The sequence below is a fragment of the Humulus lupulus genome, chromosome 8, assembly GCF_963169125.1.
Source record: "Humulus lupulus chromosome 8, drHumLupu1.1, whole genome shotgun sequence".
Lineage (NCBI taxonomy): Eukaryota > Viridiplantae > Streptophyta > Magnoliopsida > Rosales > Cannabaceae > Humulus > Humulus lupulus.
Window position 1 is genome coordinate 110,764,519 of NC_084800.1, and position 23,801 is coordinate 110,788,319.

Genomic DNA, 23,801 nt, shown 5'->3' on the forward strand with positions numbered 1-23,801 from the left:
GTACTGAGCACTGGTTGTATGGTATTGACTTAAGAGTCAAGAACGACATTGATGTGTTCTGGTCTAGTCTAAAGGCTAGTTACTTATAGCCAGGGCCAAAAGACTCAGGTGACTGAAACGTCACATGGCTTAGGGTGCAGAGCCCCAGAGTGTGACTCATTAGTCACCTACCCAGAGTGTGACTCATTAGTCACCTATCTGATTAGGGCTGCAAGCCCCAGAATGATTACCAGAATCATTTATTGATATTACATATATGCAGTAATAAGTTTTCTTACTAAGCCTTGGCTCACGGGTGCTATGTGGTGCAGGTAAAGGGAAAGAAAAGCTCACCCAGCCTTGAGTGGAGAGCTTAGGTAGCGATGTGTACATATGCGGCCGCTTGACCACCACGACCAAGGTGTTTCTCAGAGGAACTAGGGGTTAACCCTAATTTTGCCGCTTAGGTTGGCGGGTTGTAATTTTTATAATGTAATGACCATTTTGGATTGTAAATAACTTTATAAACACTTTTATGGACCCATGTACAATTTAATGTTTTAAATAAAATATATCCATTCCTTTTGACCGAGATTTTTCACCTTGGCCTATTAATGACACCTGGATGCACGTTTATAACCTAATGACTCATTTAGCGAGTTAAGCACTATTTAAAGTCCATAGTAATGGTCTTGGAGTAACCAGGGTGTTACATCTTAGCCTTTTAAAAAAAAATAACAACTCTTAGCAAATGATACAACTCTTAGCAACGGGATATTTGTGGCAAAACTCCCTTTTCTTTTTGAGTTGACGCACCAATAACCCCAATAATTTTTTTTGACGGCAATGCCCCCGACTGTTACATTTTTGTTGCAATCGTCCACTTTGGACCGTTAAGTGCCAATGAGGACTACGTGTCATCAAATCATTTATCCACATGTTTGATGACATGTACAAATTTAATGACGTGTCCAATTTTTTTTTCCCCCGGAAATCATATAAATTAAAATAAAAATAACAAATACTTTTAATTATAAAAACTAATAGAGTTTTCTTAAATCAAATAAAATAAAATAAAAAGAAAAAACGTAATAGGAGAGATAGAGGGATTCATATCTGACAAAGAGTGTGAGAGAGTTATAGATGGAGAGAGATCGAGAAAGAGGGTGTGAAGATAGATTGGTATGGGTTTGAAGATAGATTTGAGAAGGAGTGAGAGAGTTTGAGGAGGCTGGGTATGGGTATGGGTATAGGATGGAGATGCTTGACAGGCCTAAAGGGACATAGAGGCAGTGAAGACTTTGACGGAGATGGAAGCTCGACGCCGACGACAGAGAGACACTTTTAAGGGAGTCTCGCGGCTGGGCAGATCTGAAGGTACAAATCTGGGTTATTGAGGCCAATGGGCTTTTGGGATTGGGTTCGCAAATGGATTCGAAGATGGAAGAGTGATGGAGGATGCGATTTCTTTGGATCTTTGTTCTTGATCATCTTGTTGGACTATGGTTTGTCTTAAGTTTGTTGAAGAAGACACAAAGTAGCTTGATGGAATGGTATTTTTTTTTGGCTCTTTAAATTTATGGGTTTGAATCAACTTTGGTTTGCTGATTTCGTCTCAGATTTATGAGTAAATTAATGAGTTTTTTATGCACGGTTTTGGAAGAATTGATTTTGTGAAATGGGTTTGAGAAATGAGTTTTACAATGATGGGTTTGCAAGAATCAATAGTTTTGATAATGATATGGGTTTGGATTTGTGGGTTTTGATAGTTCCGAGTGCAATTTTTTTAGAGGAAGTCATGGATAATCGATCAAGTCAAGCCACCATTGATTTCAATTTCAAACTTTTTGTTATTTGATTGTGGGTTTGTTGAGTTGTTTGTTCATTGTTGGTTAGTTTATTGTTCATTGTGTTAATAATATAAGTTTTATTATTATGTAAGGGTAGTTTAGTCTTTTAGCCTCTCATTATTTTGACTATATATATTTTGTTGCTCTTGTACTCTTATTTTCATCTCTTTTGATATAATGAAAACCTAGCCTCCCTTTTGATTCTCTCTCAAATCTCCTTTGTCTATTTTGCAAAATTATCATGGTATCAGAGCAATGTTCTTGAGTACTCTCGATTTGGTTACACTAGGATTATAATCTTGGTGATCGAACTTGGTTTTCGCACCAATCTTGGGGATTTCACACTTTGTTCTGTTTATTTGGATTTCGATTGATCATCATGGCTGGCGCAAAAGGTGATTCGATTCAGTCCATCAATGTGCAATTGAATGGGCAGAATTATTCGTATTGGCATTATGTTATGAAAAATTTTCTGAAAGGAAAATGTATGTGGGGTTATGTTTCTGGAACTTCCACGAAACCGAAGAACGATAAGGATGATAGCTTTGTAGAACAGTTGGATCTTTGGGATGCCAACAATTCGAAAATCATCACTTGGATCAACAACTCTGTTCAACAATCAATCAGTATCCAGTTGGTGAAATATGAGACGGCAAAGGAAGTTTGGGAGCACTTGGAAAGACTGTATACACAGTCTAATTTCGCAAAGCAGTATTAGTTGGAGATTGACATTCGGGCCCTTCAACAGAATAGCATGAACGTTCAGGAATTTTATTCTGCTATGTCTAATCTGTGGGATCAGCTTGCTTTGACTGAATCAGCGGAGTTACGGGCATTTGCCCATTACATTGCTTGGAGAGACGCACAACCTCTGGTTCAGTTTTTGATGGCTCTTCAAGATGAGTTTGAAGGTCTTTTTGGAACAATCTTGCATCGCAGTCCTCTTCCGTCGGTTGATTCGGTGGTTAATGAGTTGTTAGCCGAAGAGATTCGCTTGAAGTCTCGTGTTGATAAAGGGGGGGGGGGGCGGAAAAGGGGATTCTTCCTTCTCCGAATCCCTCTGTCTTTGCAGTTCCTCATCGGCCAGCCTCCAACAATCAACACAAGACTCAAGCCAAGGTTGGCTACGACGAATGCAGTTTTTGCAAGCAAAAGGGACACTGGAAGGCTCAATGTCCCAAACTATTGAACAGAGCGCTAGTCTCCTCATTGGAAATCTGGCAACCAACCTCATCGATCTCTTCACTCTATGTCTTCGAACATGGCAGCTATTGTTCCACCTGCAGATTCTGGAAGCACTCCTAGTACCTCTATTGCTACACTCACAGAGCAGTTTCAGAAGTTCATTGCCTCGCAGCCACATGCCATGTCAGCCTCCTCACACATAGGTTTGCTTTCTAGTAGTACACCAGGTATATCTTCCTCTATATGGGTCCTTGATTCTGGAGCTTCACATCATATGTCACCTAATTCCAATTCCTTCTTGTCCATTAAATCAGCACCCTCTGTATCTGTCATGACCGCTGATGGCACTCCCATGCCATTAGCAGGGATTGGCTTGATTTGCACTCCAAAAATGTCATTCTCTGATGTATATCATATTCCAAATCTTACTTTGAATCTTGTCTCTGTTGGTCAATTATGTGACTCTGGCTTCTCAGTTATTTTCTCTAATTCTTGTTGTTATGTGCAAGATCCTCATTCCAAGAAGCTGATTGGGACAGGCCGTAGGCAGGGGGGCTTTACATTTTAGATGAGGTGAGAGTTTCTGATGTTGCAGCTTCTATTGTCGATTTGTCTTCATTTTGTTTAAGTTCGTCTTCGTCTAGTTTTTATTTATGGCATTCTCGTCTTGGACATGTATCTGGTTCACGTTTAAAGTACTTAGCTTCCACAGGAGCATTAGGAAAGTTACAAACCCATGATATTTCATATTGTTGTGGTTGCAAATTGGCAAAATTTTCTGTTTTACCTTTTTATAAGAGTGTTTCTGTTTCTCTTGCACCTTTTGATTTGATTCACTCTGATGTGTGGGGGCCATCACCCGTTCTAACAAAATGTGGATCACGTTACTATGTCTCTTTTATTGATGATTATACTCGTTTTTGTTGGGTCTATCTTATGAAACATCGTTCTGATTTCCTCGCGATTTATCATATGTTTCGTGCTTTTGTTAAAACTCAACATAATGCTGTTATCAAATGTTTTCGATGTGATCTGGGTGGTGAATATACCTCCAATCGTTTCTCTGAATTGCTTGCTTTAGATGGTACCTTACATCAAACCTCTTGTACCGATACACCAGAGCAAAATGGGGTTGCTGAAAGAAAACACAGACACATTGTTGAAACTGCTCGTTCTCTCTTATTGTCTGCTTATGTTCCTAGTGAGTTCTGGGGGGAAGCCATTCTGACTGAAATTCATTCTATCAATAGAATTCTGTCATCTGTCACTTCAGGTCTGTCTCCCTTTGAAAAACTTTATGGTCACGCTCCTGATTATTCTTCATTGAGAGTCTTTGGTTCCACATGTTTTGTTCTCCGTCCTCATGTTGAACGTAGTAAGCTTACTTCTCGTTCTGCTCTTTGTGTATTTCTTGGTTATGGTGAAGGTCAAAAAGGATATCGATGTTATGATCCTGTTAGTCAAAAACTCTATGTTTCTTGTCATGTTGTGTTTCTTGAGCATATACCTTTATACTCTATTCCATCGGACACCCCCAATCTACACAAATCTGATCTCACTCGTATTAATCCATTTGATTCTTGTACTGTTGATACTCTTAACTCTGCAGATGTCGGTTCTCAGCCTGTCGAAGTCCCTTCTGTCCCTACTATTGCCCAAGATGCTTTTGAGATTGTGGATCCTATTCCTCCTCCTCACTACCCTCAAAGAATTCGTAAGTCCACACAGTTACCTGATTTTGTCTTCTCCACTTATTCTAATTCTTTCTCTTCTTTTTTGACTTCTATTCACCAACTCTCTGAGCCCTCTTCCTATAAAGAGGCTATTCTTGACCCTCTTTGGCAGCAGGCAATGGCTGAAGAACTCTCTGCGTTGTACAAGACAAGCACTTGGGATATTGTTCCTCTTCCTGTGGGGAAGCGTGCTATTGGTTCCCGTTGGGCTTACAAGATTAAGACTAAGTCTGATGGGTCAGTAGAGTGGTACAAAGCTCGTTTGGTTGCTAAAGGCTTTGCTCAGGAGTATGGGATGGATTATGAGGAAACTTTCGCTCCAGTTTCCAAACATACCACTATTCGTACTCTCATTGCTGTTGCGTTTGCTCGATAGTGGTCCATTTCTCAAATGGACGTTAAAAACGCCTTCTTGAACGGGACTCTTCAAGAAGAAGTTTACATGGTTCCTCCACCAGGTGTTCCTCATAATTCAGGAGAAGTTTGCAGATTGAAGAAGGCTCTTTATGGGCCTTAAAAAAGCTCCCCGAGCCTGGTTTGAAATTTTTTCCATCGTGATTACTTCTCTCGGCTTCCACCCCAGTGCACATGATTTAGCTCTCTTTGTTAGGTGTACTTCTTCTGGCCGCACTTTACTCTCTTTATCTGTTGATGATATGATTATCATCAGTGATGATGCGAATGGGATAACGGAGTTGAAAACGCACTTGACTCGTGAATTTGAGATGAAAGATTTGGGTTCCCTACGGTACTTTTTAGGGATAGAAGTAGCTTACTCTCCTCGTGGCTATCTTCTTTCTCAATCTAAGTACATTGCTGATATTCTCGATCAGGCTCGTCTCTCTGATGCTCGCACTGTTGATACCCCTCTTGAGCTTAATGCCAGGTATTCTTCATCTGATGGTGTTGCCTTGTCAGATCCCTCTCTATATCGCACTTTGGTTGGTAGCTTAGTGTACCTTACTATCACCAGGCCAGACATCACTTATGCAGTTCACATTGTCAGTTAGTTTGTTGCATCTCCCACTATCGTTCATTGGGTAGTTGTGCTTCGCATTCTTCGATATCTTCGGGGAACTCAATTTCAGAGTCTGCTTTTTCCATCTGTGTCTACTTTAGAGTTATGTGCCTACTCAGATGCAGGTTGGGGTGGTGATTGTGCTGATCGCAAATCTACCATTGGTTTTTGTATATTTTTGGGAGATTCTCTTATTTCTTGGAAGAGTAAAAAACAGACTGTTGTCTCTCGATCGTCTACAGAAGCAGAATATCGTGCCATGGCCTCCACTATCGCTGAAATTGTTTGGTTGCGTTGGTTACTTGCTGATATGGGTGTTATTCTCTCAGATCCCACTCCGATGCATTGTGACAATGTTAGTGCTATTCAGATTACTCGCAACTCCGTTTTTCATAAGCGCACGAAACATATTGAGATAGATTGTCATCTTACTCATCACCACTATCAGAATGGGACCATCACTTTACCATTTGTCACTTCTGCTATGCAGATTACCGACTTGTTTACGAAGGCTCATACTATTTCTCGTTTTCGTTTCTTAGTTAGCAAACTCTCGATGCTTTCCACAAATGCATCGTGAGTTTGAGGGGGGATGTTAATAATATACGTTTTATTATTATGTAAGGGTAGTTTAGTCTTTTAACCTCTCATTATTTTGGCTATATATTTTGTTGCTATTGTATTCTTATTTTCATCTCTTTTGATATAATGAAAACCTAGCCTCCTTTTTTATTCTCTCTCAAATGTCCTTTGTCTATTTTGCACAATTATCATATTGTTCACTGATATCTAATATGAATTTTTTCTTGGGTCTGAGTTTTAATCTAAACTTTTGGGAAAAATATGTGAATGAGAAATGATATGAAATGTTTATTTGAGATTAAGTTTGAGATAAAAATTTGTTCATCTTGATTTGTGTTATCATTTTCCTGGGTTATTGTTCTTGAATTTGTTAAATGTTATTTCTAATTTATATTATTAATTTTTGGGTATAATTAAAAAGAAAAAATCAATGTCATTAAGTCCATGTCAGCAACCATGTGGACAAATGAATCTATGCCACATGGACTCTCGTCTTTACTCGTTGGCACTTCACGGTCAAAAGTGGATGACTGTAGGAAAAATGTAACAGTCGGGTATATTGCGCTCAAATTTTTTTCTGCAAATTTTCGCTTAGCAAATGAAGGGAACTATAAGGTTGTTTGTCTAAAATTTATTTAATGTGATTTGACTTAAAGTTAAAATTGATTAACATGTGTAAATTTTGTGACTCAATTTTTTGTATCTCTATTATTACTCTGTAGATAACTAAATAAAGAATTAGAAGAACGTTAAAAAAAATGATATCCTTTATATCACTGCAAATCACCATTGTTGTACATTATAAACGACAACTTTGTATATAAAAGTAAAACTGTTAGTTAAATAACAAATTAGGTATAAAAATAAGTTCAGAGAATGATTTTTGGGCCGAATGCATAGAATTAAAATATTGGTTGATCGGAGAGGACTGAGGAGTTGCACTTAAATAGTGTCAAATATGAAACATACATGACATGCTAATAATAATAATAATAATAATAATAATAATAATCTATTGGAGTGAGTCCTATAATGGGATCCACATTTGTCTCATAATTTAATAATCCACACATCAAAATCATTTCTTTAGTCTTAAAGGTTGAATCCACATTCGTAGTCTCATTTTATGTACAACTAACATGCCTCTGTCCCTTCTCAATACTAATAATAAAAATAAAATAAATCCGGCAAAGGGTAAATAATAGAGTAGGATTCTTAATTTATCTAAACATCATTTTTGAGATATTCATAATAGATTTTAAATTTATGTATTACGATATTTACGATCCGACATACGGTATTTTATGTAGATGCAGTGGCGGAACATATTAAATACAAAATATAACATATTCATGAATACAAAATTGTAGTTTTTATAAAAAATTGTATAATATAATTATTTTTATTCTTTCAAATGTTTGGGGCCATGCCCCCTCTACGTAGTGTGGTTCCGTCACTATATACACGTATATTATATTATGATGTGGTTTCGATGATTTATCATTTATTTATTTATATTTTAAATGTCATACAAAATTTAAATATAAGATGACTAAATTTTACAACATAATTAAAATATAAAATTTAAACCAAAAAACATTTAAAAATAAAATAAAAGATACATGAAATAGTCTTGGTATAACTAAAAATGTAATTTGAAGTACTTTTAAAAAAAAAACCTTTAAATTATATTATAGCATGCGTTTGATAATTATAATTAGGGGTCATTTGGTATAAGATGTTTACAATTTCATATTATTGGAAAGTTGAAGGAGTGATCTAATAGTGTGGAAACTTACATCACAATGTTTAGTTATGCCATAGAATCTTATTTATGATTCCTAATAAAATTATTCTTTATGTTTGGTTGTACATAAAAATAGTCAATTTTGCATATTTTCATAAAATTGAAATATAATAATATATTTTTTTTTATCAAAATGATCTATAATATTATCATAACTAGCATATGACATTTTAAAAAAATCACCAAATTTTCTCTAAAATTATAATTTATAAATAATTTTACACATGAAATAAATTTTAACAAAATGACAAAAATGTAGTTATAGAATAAAGTATAATTTTAAAAAATTCAACAATATCCTTATTTTAAACTTAATAGTATTTCATTTGTTATTTTAAACTAAACTAATGATATAAAGATTTTATATATTAATTTCTTTAAATAAATAAACATTATTTATTATTTTATAGTTTGTGTATATTTGTTTTTATTTTATATGTTTAAAAAATAAAATAAGTCATTAACTAAAAAATTATTAGTTAAATTTTTATTTTATAAAATAATAATAATTTTGAATTATTTCATGTTCTTAAATATGTAAAAATCACACACATATATATTTATATATAGAGGTAAGTTCACTTGAGCCCAGAGTCATGAAAAATTAAATTAATTGAAGTTCAGTTTCTTAAGTTGGAAAAATCCAACTCTAATACAAAATATGAGAAAAATTTATACATAAGTATGAGTTGGTGCATTAAAAGGTAGCTGGGGATTTTGCTGAATTTTGTTTGAACACTTCTAATATGTGTATAATATTAAAATTGAGCATAAAAATAATTAGTTATTTATAGTGCAAATCCCGCTTTTAGCATCGACTTGGAAAAATAAAATTATGACAAATTTACGAAAAAAGTAAGGTAAAATGTAAGAATAAAGAAACTAAAAAGGAGAAAATAAGTATAAACTATAGGATAAACCTAAGCTAAACCTTTTAATTTTATTTTATGTAAATTCTTCATTTAATTATACTTGTATACAATTAAACAAATCAGTCACTCTATCATATAAGAAAATTTGTCGTTTTCCTTTCCTTGACTTGACTTTCCGCTTCTATACTCTTCCTGATATTTGCAATTGCATGGCCTTATTTACCCGATAATTACCAATTACAAAAATAATAATCAAAAGTTAAAATAATATTAGAACAAAAAGACTTGATTATATTTCAAAGTAGAAAATTATGTCACAAAAAGTAGAAACATTCCCCATCTACCGGGACCTAATCAACACCGTCCAACCCATCCTTATTTAATTACTAAATACACAGTAAAACCCAGAAGCACAAATCGAACGGTCCTTACATAATCCACGCCATCATCTACAATGTGTACACACAAAAGAACCAGTGCGCCATGCCGCATTCGATTTCTACCCCCTTCATCTTTCTCCCAAAAAGAAAAACAACTCTTAAACTAAGTCAAACACTAACCCAGAGAGAGAAGTCACTTAATTTAGCTTGATACGTACTGCATGAACTCCGAATCGGACTCCAAAGCCGCCATGGTTTCAGGTGATAAAACCACCTCAAGATCAACGGTCCCCGTTCCTTCTCTTCCTGGAAACGCCGAGATCTTACCGTCGAATTTGTTAGCCCGGCCGCTCCGAACCGCGAGAGGTCGCCCCCACCCGAAATCGTTGTCGTACATCGGGAATCTGGGGGAACTTCCCATTGTGATCGATGCTCCGTCGGGGTTTCCGAGCGGGAAACACCTCGGGTTGCTCTCCCAATCCTCTACAAAGCGGCGCACCATTCCGCTGTCGTGGGCCTTCAAGTTCGTGTTCAGCTGCTCAGCGCACCAGCGTAGATCCCGAGACAATACGTCTCCGGCTGACGCATAGGTGGGAACGCTCTGGATTGCGTTCCCGAAGTAGTATGGATCCAGTTTCGGCTGAAGCCTATGGCGGCAATTAACCGCCATCCTGAACGTCGTCGTTTTCGAAGTCGGCAGTTTCCTTGCACGTGTAACCGCGCGCCAGAGGAGTGCGGAGAGGGATTGGAACGAAGAAATCTCAACTGTCGTTTTCGTGGAATCTAATCTATTTTGAGAGCTCGGTGTCAAAACGGACGTTTTTAACCAATTCTCGATGATGGATGTGACTTTAGTTCCGTTATTGTTATCGTTTTTCCCGTACGTGTCGTTGCTCAGCTTCCCCAAAATCTCAACCGCGCTGAGCTGGCAATCAACGTTAGTGTTGTTTTTGTTCGTAACGTCTTTAAGTTTCAGAATTGCTTCCCTACTGAAACTGAAGATTCGCTCCCTCAAAGGCGCGTCGGCGTTGAAGGTGACCTTGGGGCCACCCTCTGGCAATTTCAGAACCGCCTGCGAGATAAGAATCGAGTCTCGGGTAAAGTCTGGCTGAGGCCGAGTTATCCTCTTCACGCCCCTACAGACATCGGCGAAGATGTTGAAGAAGTTCCAGAACGAGGTCCCGTCCATAACGGCGTGATTAACAGAGCAACCGATGAAAATCCCATCGGCGAGCTCCGTCACCTGCACGGCCAAGATGGGCTTGAAATGGCCCATATAGCTGACAGTTCTATCGAAGGTGAAGAACTCCTTGAAGCAATCTGGCACTTGGGTGGCTCCCAGGACGTCGCGGACGAATAGGTGGCCGGCATTGGCGTGGATGAAGTCGACACCAGCGTCGTTGTACGTGATGAACACGTGACCTTCAGAATCCGTCGTCAACCTCCCGGCCAGAGGGGAGAACCGAGAGAGTGTTTGGGAGAGACCTTGCTTCAAAAGCTCCACCACGGAATCAATCGGGAATGGTGGACGAGTAAAAAGACAACCCTTCTGGATGTAATGGCAGGAGAGCATAGGAAGGTCGGAGACAGAGAGCTTAAGGTTACCCAGCGTTGACTTTTTGTCAGGGAAGACGATGCTGTTGGAGACCATCATAACTTGATCAGCACAGAAAGAAGAAGGCATTTTTATAGTGGAGAAGGTGTTTGATTTCGGGCTCTCTATCGATGTGGGATAATATATACGTTCACTCTCTCGCTCTCGCTCGCTCTTGGAAGTGAAGGGAGTGAGTAGTGAGTAAAAGAGAGGATAGTGAGGACATATATATAGGAGTTTGGGGTTGGGTTTTTCCTGTGTTCTTTTTTTTGGTGCAAAGTTGGGTTTGGGGTTTGGTTCATGCATTTCGTTGCTTAGGTGGTTCCTGCTAATGTTAGCCTCTCTTTATTTTAATCATTTTAACGTCATGGGATTATTTTATTTGCTTCTATTTATATTATTTGTTGGTTTGGGGATTTTATTTATGGATGTCTATCTGATGGCATTATTTAAAATATGTATTATAATCGAGGCCAAGTGTCGTTTTTTTTAATACACAGCTAAACATGTCTTATCAGTAATTTACTTTGAGGGATAAAATCACAAAAATGTTTAATTGGCTCTGTAAGTCTTAAGATTATCTCATCACTTTGTTTATTGTATCTACAATTTTTTTTTGTATTTTTCTTAAATGTCTATTTATACCTTCTTTTTTTGACAAATATTTATACCTTTTATAATCTAAACAATATTAAATTATATATTTATGTATTTTATTAAACAATACAAAATATCCCATCAAACTTACTTTTAGTAAAAAATTATTTTAACAAAATAATATTATCTTCAATTTATTTACTTAATTTTTATTATATTTTATAACATTATATAAATGCTTCAAATAAAATACAAAATATATTTTTTAAAATATTATTTTATTTTTAAATATAAAAATTTATTTAACTTTGTTTAGAGAAATTAATTATTTTAGAAATAAAAAATATTTTAAGAAATTTTAAAAAGATTTAAAACTTTTTATAATAAAATTATATCTCAAAAAGTAAAATAATATACTTTTTATTTAATTAAATTATTTAGTAAAATTAATTTTGAGTGAAAATGAACTCAATGGTATATTTTGTACTTTTTGGTAAAATATAAAAATGTACTTTTGTATTATTATTGAAACTATAGAGAATGTAAGTAGATATATAAACAAAACATAGAGATAAAATGAAATATATTCTTATGCATAGATGGTGTCAGTTAAAGCTAATTTTTATTTTTGATAAGTTAACCCTTTTTTTTTCTTCTTATCAAAAGTAATGTTGATTGAGATTTTTATTATAAACTGACTGGTAATAGAAATAATAAAGGCTATCTTTGTAGGAGATAGTAGGCGGGAAAGGAAAAAACAAATTATATATATATATATATATATATTTTTAAATCATTGTATTACACTAAGATTGAAATGGAGTGATTCAAGAAAGTTCTTTGTCTAGCACAAGGGCATGCAAATTTAAAACATGAGTTGCTTAAAAAAACGAACAATATAAGAAGAAGATGCTCTCGAAAAATTAGACAATTTTTTTTAAAGCTTTAATGAAAGAGGTTATGAAAAAGTAAGTTTTTCAATTTTAATGTATTCAATGTTAATTTTTTATAGTTGAGATTATGATACGTAGATAATTAATTTTAATTTTTGTAGAGCATACACACAATGTTTGAGAAATGAATACATCGGAGAATTTATAAAATTGACGAGAGGTTATTGTCCAAAACAACCCGAAAGTCATGAATGTGATTTTTATGTATTAAGATACATTTATGATTTCGTAAATGCGTCAAATCCGGCAAAAGTTATCAAGAAGAAAATATGTTATATTATACCTTATTTTGTTTAAGAAAACCTATATATAGTACTTAATCCTATAATCTATATTTACTTGTCAATTTGTACGTGGTTTGACAAAAAAATATTCAATGTCAAAGACGACCTACGCCCACTAGAAATTGATTAGTTAGCAAGATTGATGCTATTTATTTATGAAATCTAATTTTTCTTATGTGTAACTTACTAACTTGATTCATATCGTCTTATTATTTTTTCTTATGTATGTATATGGAACTACTTTTATATATATATATATATATATAAGTGATATCTTTTAATTAGTAATGATATGTGAATATTTTTCTTAATTTTAATTTATACATTATGTTTATTTAAATGATAATTTATAAAATTAGGTATGTAATAATATGTTATATTATTATATAAAATATAGTATTTTATATTATTTTTTTTAATATAATTTAGTATTGAATATAGTATTATTAATATAATTCTATTGGTATTAAAAAAAATTTAATTCAAAATCAAATTATATATGAAAAGAAAACAAAAACAATTACATATTAACCTTTCTCTGCGTTTTTTTTTTAAAATCGCATAGAAAGAAATTCTTTAAACTGTAGTGAAAAGTAATACTTTTCTCTGCAGTTTTTTCATGAACATCTCTACGGTCGAAGACATTGCAGTTCCCATTACTCTAAAAAACCATAGTGTATTAAGGAAAAAAAACCGCAGAAAAAGTCCTATTTTGTAGTAGTGAAGAACAAGTAAAATATATTTGAAGAAGTCTGAAAATTAGAATCCTATAAATCCCACCAGCAAAGAATCTCTGATTAATCGTCTTATAAATCTTTGTTTTAACTGAAGGAAAATCCCTTGATAAATATAAAATAATTTAAACAAACAGAACAGTTAAAATGAGTATTAACTAAAAAGATTATATTTGTAACAATTATAATTTAACAAAATCAAGCTAAATATTGACATCAGATCATCTCCAATGCAAGATGTAAATTTTGTACTAAATTTAGTACAAAAAATGAGTTAATGTTATATTTGACTCAATATTAGTAATTGTGCTCTACTTCACAAGATGAAAATTAACAAAAAAAAATCAATAATTCATTTAATATTTATTAAGAACATATAAAAATTAATTTTTTTATTATCTAAATTATGTACTCCAAAAAATTTGTCACTAAATAAATAAATAAAAAATGATATATGCTTGGTCATGACTTGTCAACTACTCTATTATAATAATTAGCGGTAATATGGTAAATAAAAAAGTAGCATTTATTGATGCGTCGTATTTGACCCATGCTATATTTTGTACCAAATTTGGCGCCATTTTTGGCACATGCTAAATTTGACACTTTTTGGAATACCATTAATTGGAGTTATACTTTTTCTAAAATGTGCTAACATTGTACAAACTTTTTGGCACTCCATTAAAGATATTCTCATATAATTAAGCCAAACCAAATTAGGTACATAATATTATGCGATGAAATGATAAAAACAAAAACATCATTTGGTATTATATGAAAGGAAATAGTCGAATAAAAAGCTATTGAGATATTTAAAGTTGCAGAATATATAATGTTACCATTTGAGTGGATAATTTCTTTATGAAAGAATTGAAATTGATTAAAATTAAGAATGACTTTAACTCTACTTGTTTAATGCGCCGAATTAATCCATCTAGGAACGAAGCCACTTTAGGCTGAGAAGTCCCTATGGAAAATTGGAGGGTCATAAACCGCCCTCTATAGTTGCAAATGTGAAACTGTGCTAAAGCAGGACCCGTGACTATGAAAAATGACTGCTCAATCGAGACTTGAGTCACCTTGGAGTAAAGCCACAAACTCAACAACGTTTCTGTTTGAACTGTGGAATCCCTAGAAACATACTATAATAACTTCAAACACTAAATTTGTGGATCTACGTGTACTCAAAAATTCCGGTCTTCTTCAATCAGGTTCTCAAACCAATCAGGGAACTTCCAAAGACTTAAGCCCCACTAAGATTTTTAAAAAACACTTATATTATATATGTGTGTTCATTTTTATTTTGCTTCTTACTAACCATATATGGTTTTCCTTACACTTTTAAAGCCCTCACTCAAACTACTTAAGCACACTTACACTTTTGTAGTAACAATCTATTTGTATGTTCTTATATGTGTATGTATACATATTTGATGGAATATTAGGCTAGTTAATTTTTTGAGTTTAATATGAATAACTAGATCATATGTTTACTATTACTAGATAGAAGCAGTCTGCAATGCACGTTTCCTTAGTTTTAAAGTTGTAAACATTGTCTATAATTTTAATAAAAACTTATTCACTGTTTTAAAAAATATATATATTTATATATAAAAGAATTAATGGTTTATACATTTTTGGACCCTGTGTTTTTTCCCATTACCTGTTTGGATCCTGTATTTTGACAAATTACTTTTTGGACCCTATGTTTTGTAAAATGGTTAAAATAGAACTCTAAACTCGATTTTGGTCAATGTTTTCTCAACTAAAATCACAAATAATTTACCAAACTAACAATTCAGAACAAAAATAAAATCATTCTGCTTAAAAACTGTGTTGTTATATTCAATTTTTTCTTCATCAAAATTGAGTTTAGGGTTCTATTTTAACTATTTTACAAAACATAGGGTCCAAAAAGTAATTTGTCAAAACACAAGGTCCAAACAGGTAATGAGAAAAAACACATGGTCCAAAAATGTATAAACCCAAGAATTAATTATAGTTCTATAGTATATATAAATATTTATATCAATAATCTCTATATATATGACATCTAAACACAATATTGACATAAATATATATTTACATGGCTACATGACATATATATAAAAAACAATAATATTTAAAAATAAATTAATAATAGAAATAAAATAAGAATATAAAAAGTCAGTGTAGAGACATCAACTATTTCTGGTTTCCAATGTATCTTACAATGCCATTTGGTGAATTTGATGAAGAAAAAGAACTGCAATCACTTGATAAAATATAAACTATCATACAAATTTATAAGAAAAAAAATAATGTATGCCTTTATTATTTTAAAATTAATATGATTTAATTATTTAAATTATCATAAAATATCTTTAAAATATCATAATTTAATTTATTTTTGTTTAAGTTTATATTTGTTCTAGTTTTTGAATTTGTTAGTGACGAAAAAAGATTATATATTATATGTTTAATATAATATTAAGTTTAAGTTTAATTAAATTTTATTTAAGTTATAAAATATATGGTTTTATTATTTTTAAATAATTATGATTGTAAAATATTTTATTTTAATTTGTTTAATTATTTATTTATTTAAGTTTAAGTCATGTTTACAATCTACCTTTAAATATAAAAATATTATTTTAAAATATAAAAATATTCCGTTAAAGTTAACAAAAAAAAAAAAAAATCGTTCTAATAATTTTTTTTTATTATCTACACACTTTTGATATAAAACAAATATAATGAAGAGCATACCTTAACCCATATAGGATATCATTTTTTTTATTAAAAAACAAAAGGCAAAATTATATAAATTATTTATTTGAGTTAGTTGGCCTAGAAATATAATCAAATTTTGAATAGATTAAACGAAAAATTGAATTACTTTAAAAAATATAACATATATAAATTTATCATTCATTTTTACTCATATTAAAAATATTTATTCAACTAAGTTTCTGACTCCGTTTCTGGTGGCTCCGTCAATGAATCAATCCAACAACCTCTCTATACTCCTCTTCTTTCCTTCCACATCTCCCTCACAAGAATCTAAAAACTTATCTATAAGTAATTTACATGTTTTTTTTTATCAATTTGTCCACACCAACTCCATATATCATTCGATCTAAATTATTTTTTTATTACCATCACTGATGAAACAGAAAAAAAAATTGCGTGTCTATTGTGTGTAGATGGTGACACAAAATTATTTATATAGCTTAATATTCTAATACATTAATAAAAGGAGTTTAGATTAATTGTATCTGCTAATTGTATAGTATGTAGACAGGTCAGGTGCCCGTACATAAAAGCACAACAATGCAGGTCGCTGTAATTTTTCCTTCTCCACAAGTACTGCTAATGTTTACTGAACCAAAAGATATGAAAATAATAAAATAAATATAAAGTTGTAATAAGAGGTAGTGGAGTTATTAGAACTATATATATCAAGTGGTAGCAAACTTTGCCTGTGGTTCTACTACCACTGAACTCTCTCTGAGAAACTCACGTTTACCACATTAAATAATACGATCGAGCCCAAAGTGAAATAAAATAAGTTAACATAAAGGTTCGACTTATTGGACTACGAGTTGGTATATGTACATATATTCAAATCAAATTCAAGGAAGATGACTTTATTTGTACGAAAATGTTATCAAAGATACTATTCTTCCTTCTGGCTAGCTAATAAAAATTTTCCGCGTCATCACTATATTGACAACTCTCTTTGTAGTAATATTAGGCCTAAGGTATCCAATACTAAATGATGTGAAAAATCTTATATAAAAAAACATACATGTATATGTATAAGCCACGTGGCAGGTAGGAGGTAACTCGTCTAAATTATTAAATAATAATTAATAAAAATAATGTAAAAGCGTTTGATGTGCCGTAATATGCCATATTGACGGTATATTACCGGTACCAAACCAACCCATGTTATATAAATGTACTATATATATATAGTTTGGCAAGCGTGATGGAATTGACTATTTATAGAAATGTAGGCGTTTCGGCCGGTTACGACAAAATACTAGTAGAGAGATTTTGTGAGGCCCAACTTTGGTAGTATAAGATTACAAAGAATCTTAAAGAGAGATATTTTCTTGAAAAATCTTTCAAATCTGAGAGAACACTCGGCAGAATCCATAGGTGCCCGCCTTGAATTACACAATGGCCATACATATATGACAGATATGCACGCTCGCATAACTACATATCCAATCAAATTATACTCACTTTCTATACTAATGGCTCTCCTTATTGGAGTTGTCAATTTCAAAACTGTATTTTGGTTTGTTACTTAGAATCAACGTGAATATAAATAAATATATACATGATATTTTTTATCATCTACAACTTACCAAATGTTATTATATACTTCTTTACAGGTAATTATATATATTAAGTTACATATTGGATGATAAGCTCTATTATGATATTATTGTGACTACTGATGAGCCCACATGCCAAATATAATTTATAAACTTTCTAAGCATATATGTATTTGAATATTTCCTATGATTTTGTTGTTTCAATCTAAGCTAGCTTGCTATTTGTGCTGTAGATTTTGCATATTAAATTTGGATACCGGATATATGAATACATGGAAATATTATAGGTATATTATTAAATAGTTGACTTGCCAGTTAGAACATATATACTTAAAAAAAAAACTAGTATTGAGAAAATAATTCCAGCACTAAATCAATGCAACATAATTAATTAATATTAATTATGATAATTTGAACTTTAATTATCCAATTATAAGAATATTAATGGCATGGGCCGCCGACTATATAGGTTCTGTATGTTGGCTGTCATTCTCCAAATCCCTAGAAAGGTCGGCCCCAAAGTATCTCAACTGTCTTATGACAAATTAATTCTAATGAAATAATAATGTTAATTATTTTAATATGCATACACAGCAAATAATATTATATCAACTTACGTTATGGATTGATAATAAATTCCAATTAAGTTGAGTACTCCTAATTAATTAAACTAATGCTATAGCTTGTGTTTGATCGAGATTACCCAATTGCAAAAGGTCGGTCTATTAAGTTAAATAAGAATCTCCAAAAATAATGCTAATTTCTGATTTGTCGGCGTGTGGAATTTTTTAAAATTGTTAAATAGGTATAATTAATGTACATTAAGTTTGCTGGCTAAGCTAAGAAGAGCATTTAAATACCAAACATGTAGCACATTTATAATTTTTTTTATTATATAGGTAAATTATACGTACATGTACATACATATAATTGTATAAGTAGTCCAAAATGTATGTGGCTACAGTTATTAATTGCTTGACTTAATATTAGATGGTCCAAATAATATTCCAAGTGTTGATAATTAATTAATTAATTAATTAAAGTGGCTTTTTAAAAATTGATTAATAGAGAGAGAGAAAGAGATAATATATATGGATTGTATAAGTACTAGGAGAGTCAGGTCAAGTGTTTGTTGCAGCGTACCTGGAACCATGCCAGTTGCCACGTATTTGACAGTTCAAGACCAACCATGCATGAAGATGAAAGGTCAAGTGCTATGCTCCTAATTACACTTACATATATAAAAGAGCGTTTATGGGTTTGTACCTTGAGATCTTCCTCCACACGTTATTGACAGTTCAAGACCAACCATAATGCATGCAAATTGCAATGCAAAATCTCCCCCCTGTATTTCTATTTATCTCTTTGTTACTTTTATTATTATTGTCCCGAACACCTGATTATTAGTTTTTATTTAAAAAAATAAAAATTTCATTACTTCTGCCAGCTCTAAAATACCTTTATTGACGCAATTCCTAGTTGCGTCGGCAAAAATGGGCGGGAAAACACCTACCTTTGGCATATTAGAAAGTCTCGTGTTAGGTACTTTTGTCGGCGCAACTCACCTAACACGCCGACAAAAGTCCATGTGTTTATTACTATTGTGACTTTTGTCGGTGTGTTAGGTGAAAAGCGTCGGCAAAAGTCCATTGAGTCCTCAAAACAATTGTTCTTAGCCTGATCATTCTGACAAACCTTAACGCATTAATCAAATGACTAAATGACATATATAGGAGTTCATAGTAACCCCAGGATTAAGATCATCATGTGTATGATCATCGTTTGATTGGTTTGAGTAATACTATGAAACGATACTTAAACAAGTATTAACAAATCACATTTGGTCCAGTTCTATATATCACTATATATAAAGTACATTCACTAAAGTGTCCTACTACACTAGTAACCCGGATCTAGGTCACTTGTATTCATAATACTAGTGAACCGTACTAGCAGTAATTAATCTAGAGATTCCATAACTTTATTTTACTGCGAATTGTTTTAAGTTTATTGTCTTAATCTCGATCCTCTCATACCAATATGAGATTAAGATCACATAGATAAATTTTGGAATTTTCTGATATTTACTTAATATTATCAACATAATATCGGACATATTCTATATATATATTAATTCAATTCAATTATTTATTTTATTTAAAATATTTGTCAACTACAATTGCTTTAAGGGCACTATTCCCAACAATCTCATACTTTCCCTAAAACAAATTGAGGCATCTCTTTCAATGTGTCAATCACATTATCGTGAAAGAATTTGTCTAACAAAGTCTTTCTAAACAATTTTGTAAGAAATTGTTCTGATGCTATCTTCAAGATCATTACATCAATTATGTAAAATTTTCTTGAATTTAATGATACTTCATTTCATGTGTTGTATCCTCTCATGATTTCTAGTTCTTCTAGAATAGTTGTATCTACATTGCTTTCGCAATGAGATACTAGTAGTTTATTCAAGTCCGAAAATCTTTTTCAGAATGGAAAAGAACTCAACTAAATCAAATAGCCTATTTAATTGCTCGTAGCTGTTACATTTCGGCTTCTATGGTGAAACATATAAATCTGAAATGTCCAATCTTTGAAGATTTCTATTTGGTTTAAAATCTGAAATGTCCACAGTTATGGAAGCTAATTCTGATATCAATCTTTGAAGATTTCTATTTGGTTTAAAATCAGTTCATCCTTTGGGATCTTAGGTCACTTCCTAAATACACAAACATATAATCTCCATTATATTCAAAATACTCAAAAGTAAGTCCTTATAACAATTCAATGACTCAATCCATTATTGGATTGACAACTACTAACTATTCCCACAATTTAACAAATGTTAATTTGAAAACATAACATTCGATACATTAAACAGTCCATCACTGAGTTGTAGGAATACTATCTCATGTCCTTCTTTCCTAATAAAAGAGTAAATGGACATGATCATTTAGATAATACATCCTCCTGATCGGGAAGGCAAAAATCCTTTCTTGGATTTTTATAATCTAAAGTATTTAAGCTTTTTATCTATATAAGTCACTTGAGACAATGCCAAAAGATTGTTCTTTCAATCTCTATAGATTTGAATGTGTACGCCCTAATTTTCCACGGGCTATTAGCGAGCTAAGATATGGCATAATTATATCAGCCACGTGGAGGCCACATGCCCGGAGCTGCTGTTGTCAGGTCCTACCTCTTTAGCTCGTGGTAACCAAAGGTTTATTAAGATCACTAAGGAGCCGAGTCAGAGGTATGAAGATCGCGAGTTTAGAAGGCATCCAGCTCGGGGCCGAGCTTGAGTTGGAAGTCGTGACCCTTTATAAAGTCAACCACGCAATGTAAACGTGCATATATCAGACATCACGTGTCTGATATATCCTTGAATTCTCGGACACGCAGCATAAACGTGCGTGTTCAGGCACCCACGACTGGGTTGGGCCGTGCGGCCCATTATCCCCCTTACCTACTGATTAGACCACACTTCATTTGTCAGGTTATAGGAATTAATCATGAATGTCACAGAAATGACATGATGGGTAAGAAGGTCACGGGATGACCCCCCTTGCCGACCCCCAAGTGTCCTCTCCTATAAATATGGAGACCCTGGGAGTTGCAATGGGTTGGATTCTATTGTGTAAAAAAATACCATGTAGAGAATACCAGAAATATAGCAATAATATTGGCTGGTGGAGTAGAATGATTTTAACCTTTGAACCACCTAAAAAAGTATTGGTATCATCAGTTCATTTTAAGATCATTCATCTGTTTCGGTTCATTACTTAGCACTAATCCCATTCTCTTAGTTTCTTAATTACCTGTTGGCGAAGAACCGCGTCAACAGTTTGGTGCTTTCATTGAGAGCTTGTTAGATTGGTGCTATCGCAAATACCCAACCATGGTGATCACTCGCTCAAGACACGGTAACGAGGTGGACCAACATGATGGGTAGGAGGCCCATCATGCCGCCATCTCCGGTGAGTAAAACCTTGAAGTTCAGCAACGGCCGGGCAAGTAGCCAATAGGCCAAGATGACACTGGAAGTTCGGCGCCCCGGCCACCTAATCCGAACCCGGATTTTTACACGGCAGTAGAAATGGAGAATGCTCAACTGAGGAGTCAGCTGGTGAAAGCTAACCAGCAGATTAAGGAGGTGTTGGCCCGACTTCCCCCTCTTACAACCGACACTAACGTCGAAAAGAGGCAAGGCGAGACTCATAAGTCCTGCCGGGGTAATCGGTCCAGGCCTAGCCAGTCGGCCAGACCCCCGACATCCAACTCTACTCCCTCATCGCATCGTCGAGAGACAACCTTCGAAGAACTACCCAGGGTCAAACAACAGTATAGCCGCTCGGTCCGAACTTCAACTCCCAGCTCACTACCACCCTCGAGCGCACCCAGGAGGGCTTGAAGGAATTCTAGAAGAAGATCCGGGGAGGGCTCACAGCGACAGCCCGTCTCGGCCAGCTGTCCTACGCCCCGCTCAGACCGCCAAGTGCAAGACCCGCAGGTTGGCAGGGTCAAGAGGCCCCTACCTAACCTTATCTGCCCTGATAGGACCAGGATTGCATCCCCGGTCAGACATCCTCCTTCACCGATAAGATATCTGTCTCCTCCTCGACCTGTCCGAGATATTCTAGCTTATGGGAGCAGCAGGAGAAACCCACCTTCCGCAGGACCTTCCCATCGTAGCAGGACGCCCAGAGAAGTCCCGGATCCTCAACCCCAGAGGCGGGCTCCGAGCTTCTCAAACGGGAGCTACTGGACCGGAAGCCGCCGAAGTGACCTTTCTGGCGGAGACCTGCGCCAATGCCTAAGCTCGGCACAGAGTCCTCAAGCCACCCCGAGGGGCGATCTCCGAGATTGTCTTACCTCTCAAAGGGGAAACCCAGTTGGAAATGGCAGCCGTGCCCGCCCAAAGGGAAGACCTGTCCGAGGTACGCGACAACGGGAATGTCCCATATAACCTATCTCAAGATAGGAGGGACAATAACCAGCCAAACGTGTACAATGGATCCGGAGCTGTTGAACAGCCCCGGAATAACCAAGGAAATCATGACAAAACCCTTGAGCGCTTGGCTCAGATGGAGGAGCTAATGAGGAAGCTCCTGTCAGAAAAAGAAAAGGACGAATACGATTCGGGGGACGAACTTGAGCTCTTCGCCCCCAGCATAGCAGCAACGGCATACCCGCCCGGTTTCCGTATGCCGCACCTGTCCAAATACAACGAAGACGGAGATCCGTCAGATCATCTGGGTATGTTCAATACCCTGATGATGGCCCACAACATTGGCCCCGAGCTGAGGTGTTTAATATTTCCCTCCACACTGACGGGGCCGGCCAGGCAGTGGTTCAAACAGAATAAGAAACAGTCAATGAGCTCCTGGAAAACTTTCTCTGCTGACTTCAAGAGAGCATTCTGAGCTTCACAAGCTGCCCGTGTCAAGGCCGACTCCCTGGCCAACGTGAGGCAACAACCTGACGAGCCTCTGAAGCTTACCTGAGCAGGTTCACGAACGTCGCTGCTCGGGCTAGAGACGCAGATGACAGCTCCAAGCTCATGGCTTTGAGAATTGGAATCCTCGTCGGAGGGGGACTCTGGAATGAGATACAAAGGAAGGGAGTCAGCTCCGTAAATGAATTCCTAAATAGGGCCCAGGGATGGATCAACTTGGAGGAGGCCCAAGCCTCAGCTGCAGGAACCAGCCAGGTCCCTGAGCAGCCCGCTGAAGTGGGAACGGAGGTCGTGACAGCGACCCAAAATGTTACACAGAATAACCAGTTTGGTGGAGGCAAGAGAAAGGGGAACGACGAGGGCAACCAGCACGGCCCAAAGAAGAATAAGTTTGTAGAAAAATTTAAGCCGGTCTACACAACTTATACGGAGCTCACCCACTCT

At 34.8% G+C, this 23,801-nt stretch overlaps 2 protein-coding genes across 2 annotated transcripts; one reads left to right on the forward strand and one right to left on the reverse strand.

Annotated features, from left to right (window-relative positions):
* The first annotated feature begins 5,138 nt into the window (after window positions 1-5,138).
* On the forward strand, window positions 5,139-6,345 carry LOC133795939 (uncharacterized mitochondrial protein AtMg00810-like). Its single transcript, XM_062233423.1, has 4 exons — window positions 5,139-5,205; window positions 5,507-5,752; window positions 5,867-6,150; window positions 6,256-6,345. The coding sequence occupies exons 1-4, from the start codon at window positions 5,139-5,141 to the stop codon at window positions 6,343-6,345; spliced, it is 687 nt and encodes a 228-aa protein (XP_062089407.1).
* Window positions 6,346-9,291: 2,946 nt separating this feature from the next.
* Window positions 9,292-11,213, reverse strand: LOC133798312 (uncharacterized acetyltransferase At3g50280). Its single transcript, XM_062236549.1, has one exon. It carries the CDS (start codon window positions 11,088-11,090, stop codon window positions 9,609-9,611), a length of 1,482 nt encoding a protein of 493 aa, XP_062092533.1. The 5' UTR covers window positions 11,091-11,213; the 3' UTR covers window positions 9,292-9,608.
* Between the last annotated feature and the right edge of the window lie 12,588 nt (window positions 11,214-23,801).

Coding starts and splice junctions, on each gene's coding strand:
- LOC133798312 (XM_062236549.1), bottom strand. CDS start 11,090: ATGCCTTCTTCTTTCTGTGCTGATCAAGTTATGATGGTCTCCAACAGC.
- LOC133795939 (XM_062233423.1), top strand. CDS start 5,139: ATGGACGTTAAAAACGCCTTCTTGAACGGGACTCTTCAAGAAGAAGTT. Junction 5,206..5,506: donor TTACATGGTTCCTCCACCAG/GTGTTCCTCATA, acceptor GGTACTTTTTAG/GGATAGAAGTAGCTTACTCT. Junction 5,753..5,866: donor TTATGCAGTTCACATTGTCA/GTTAGTTTGTTG, acceptor TGTCTACTTTAG/AGTTATGTGCCTACTCAGAT.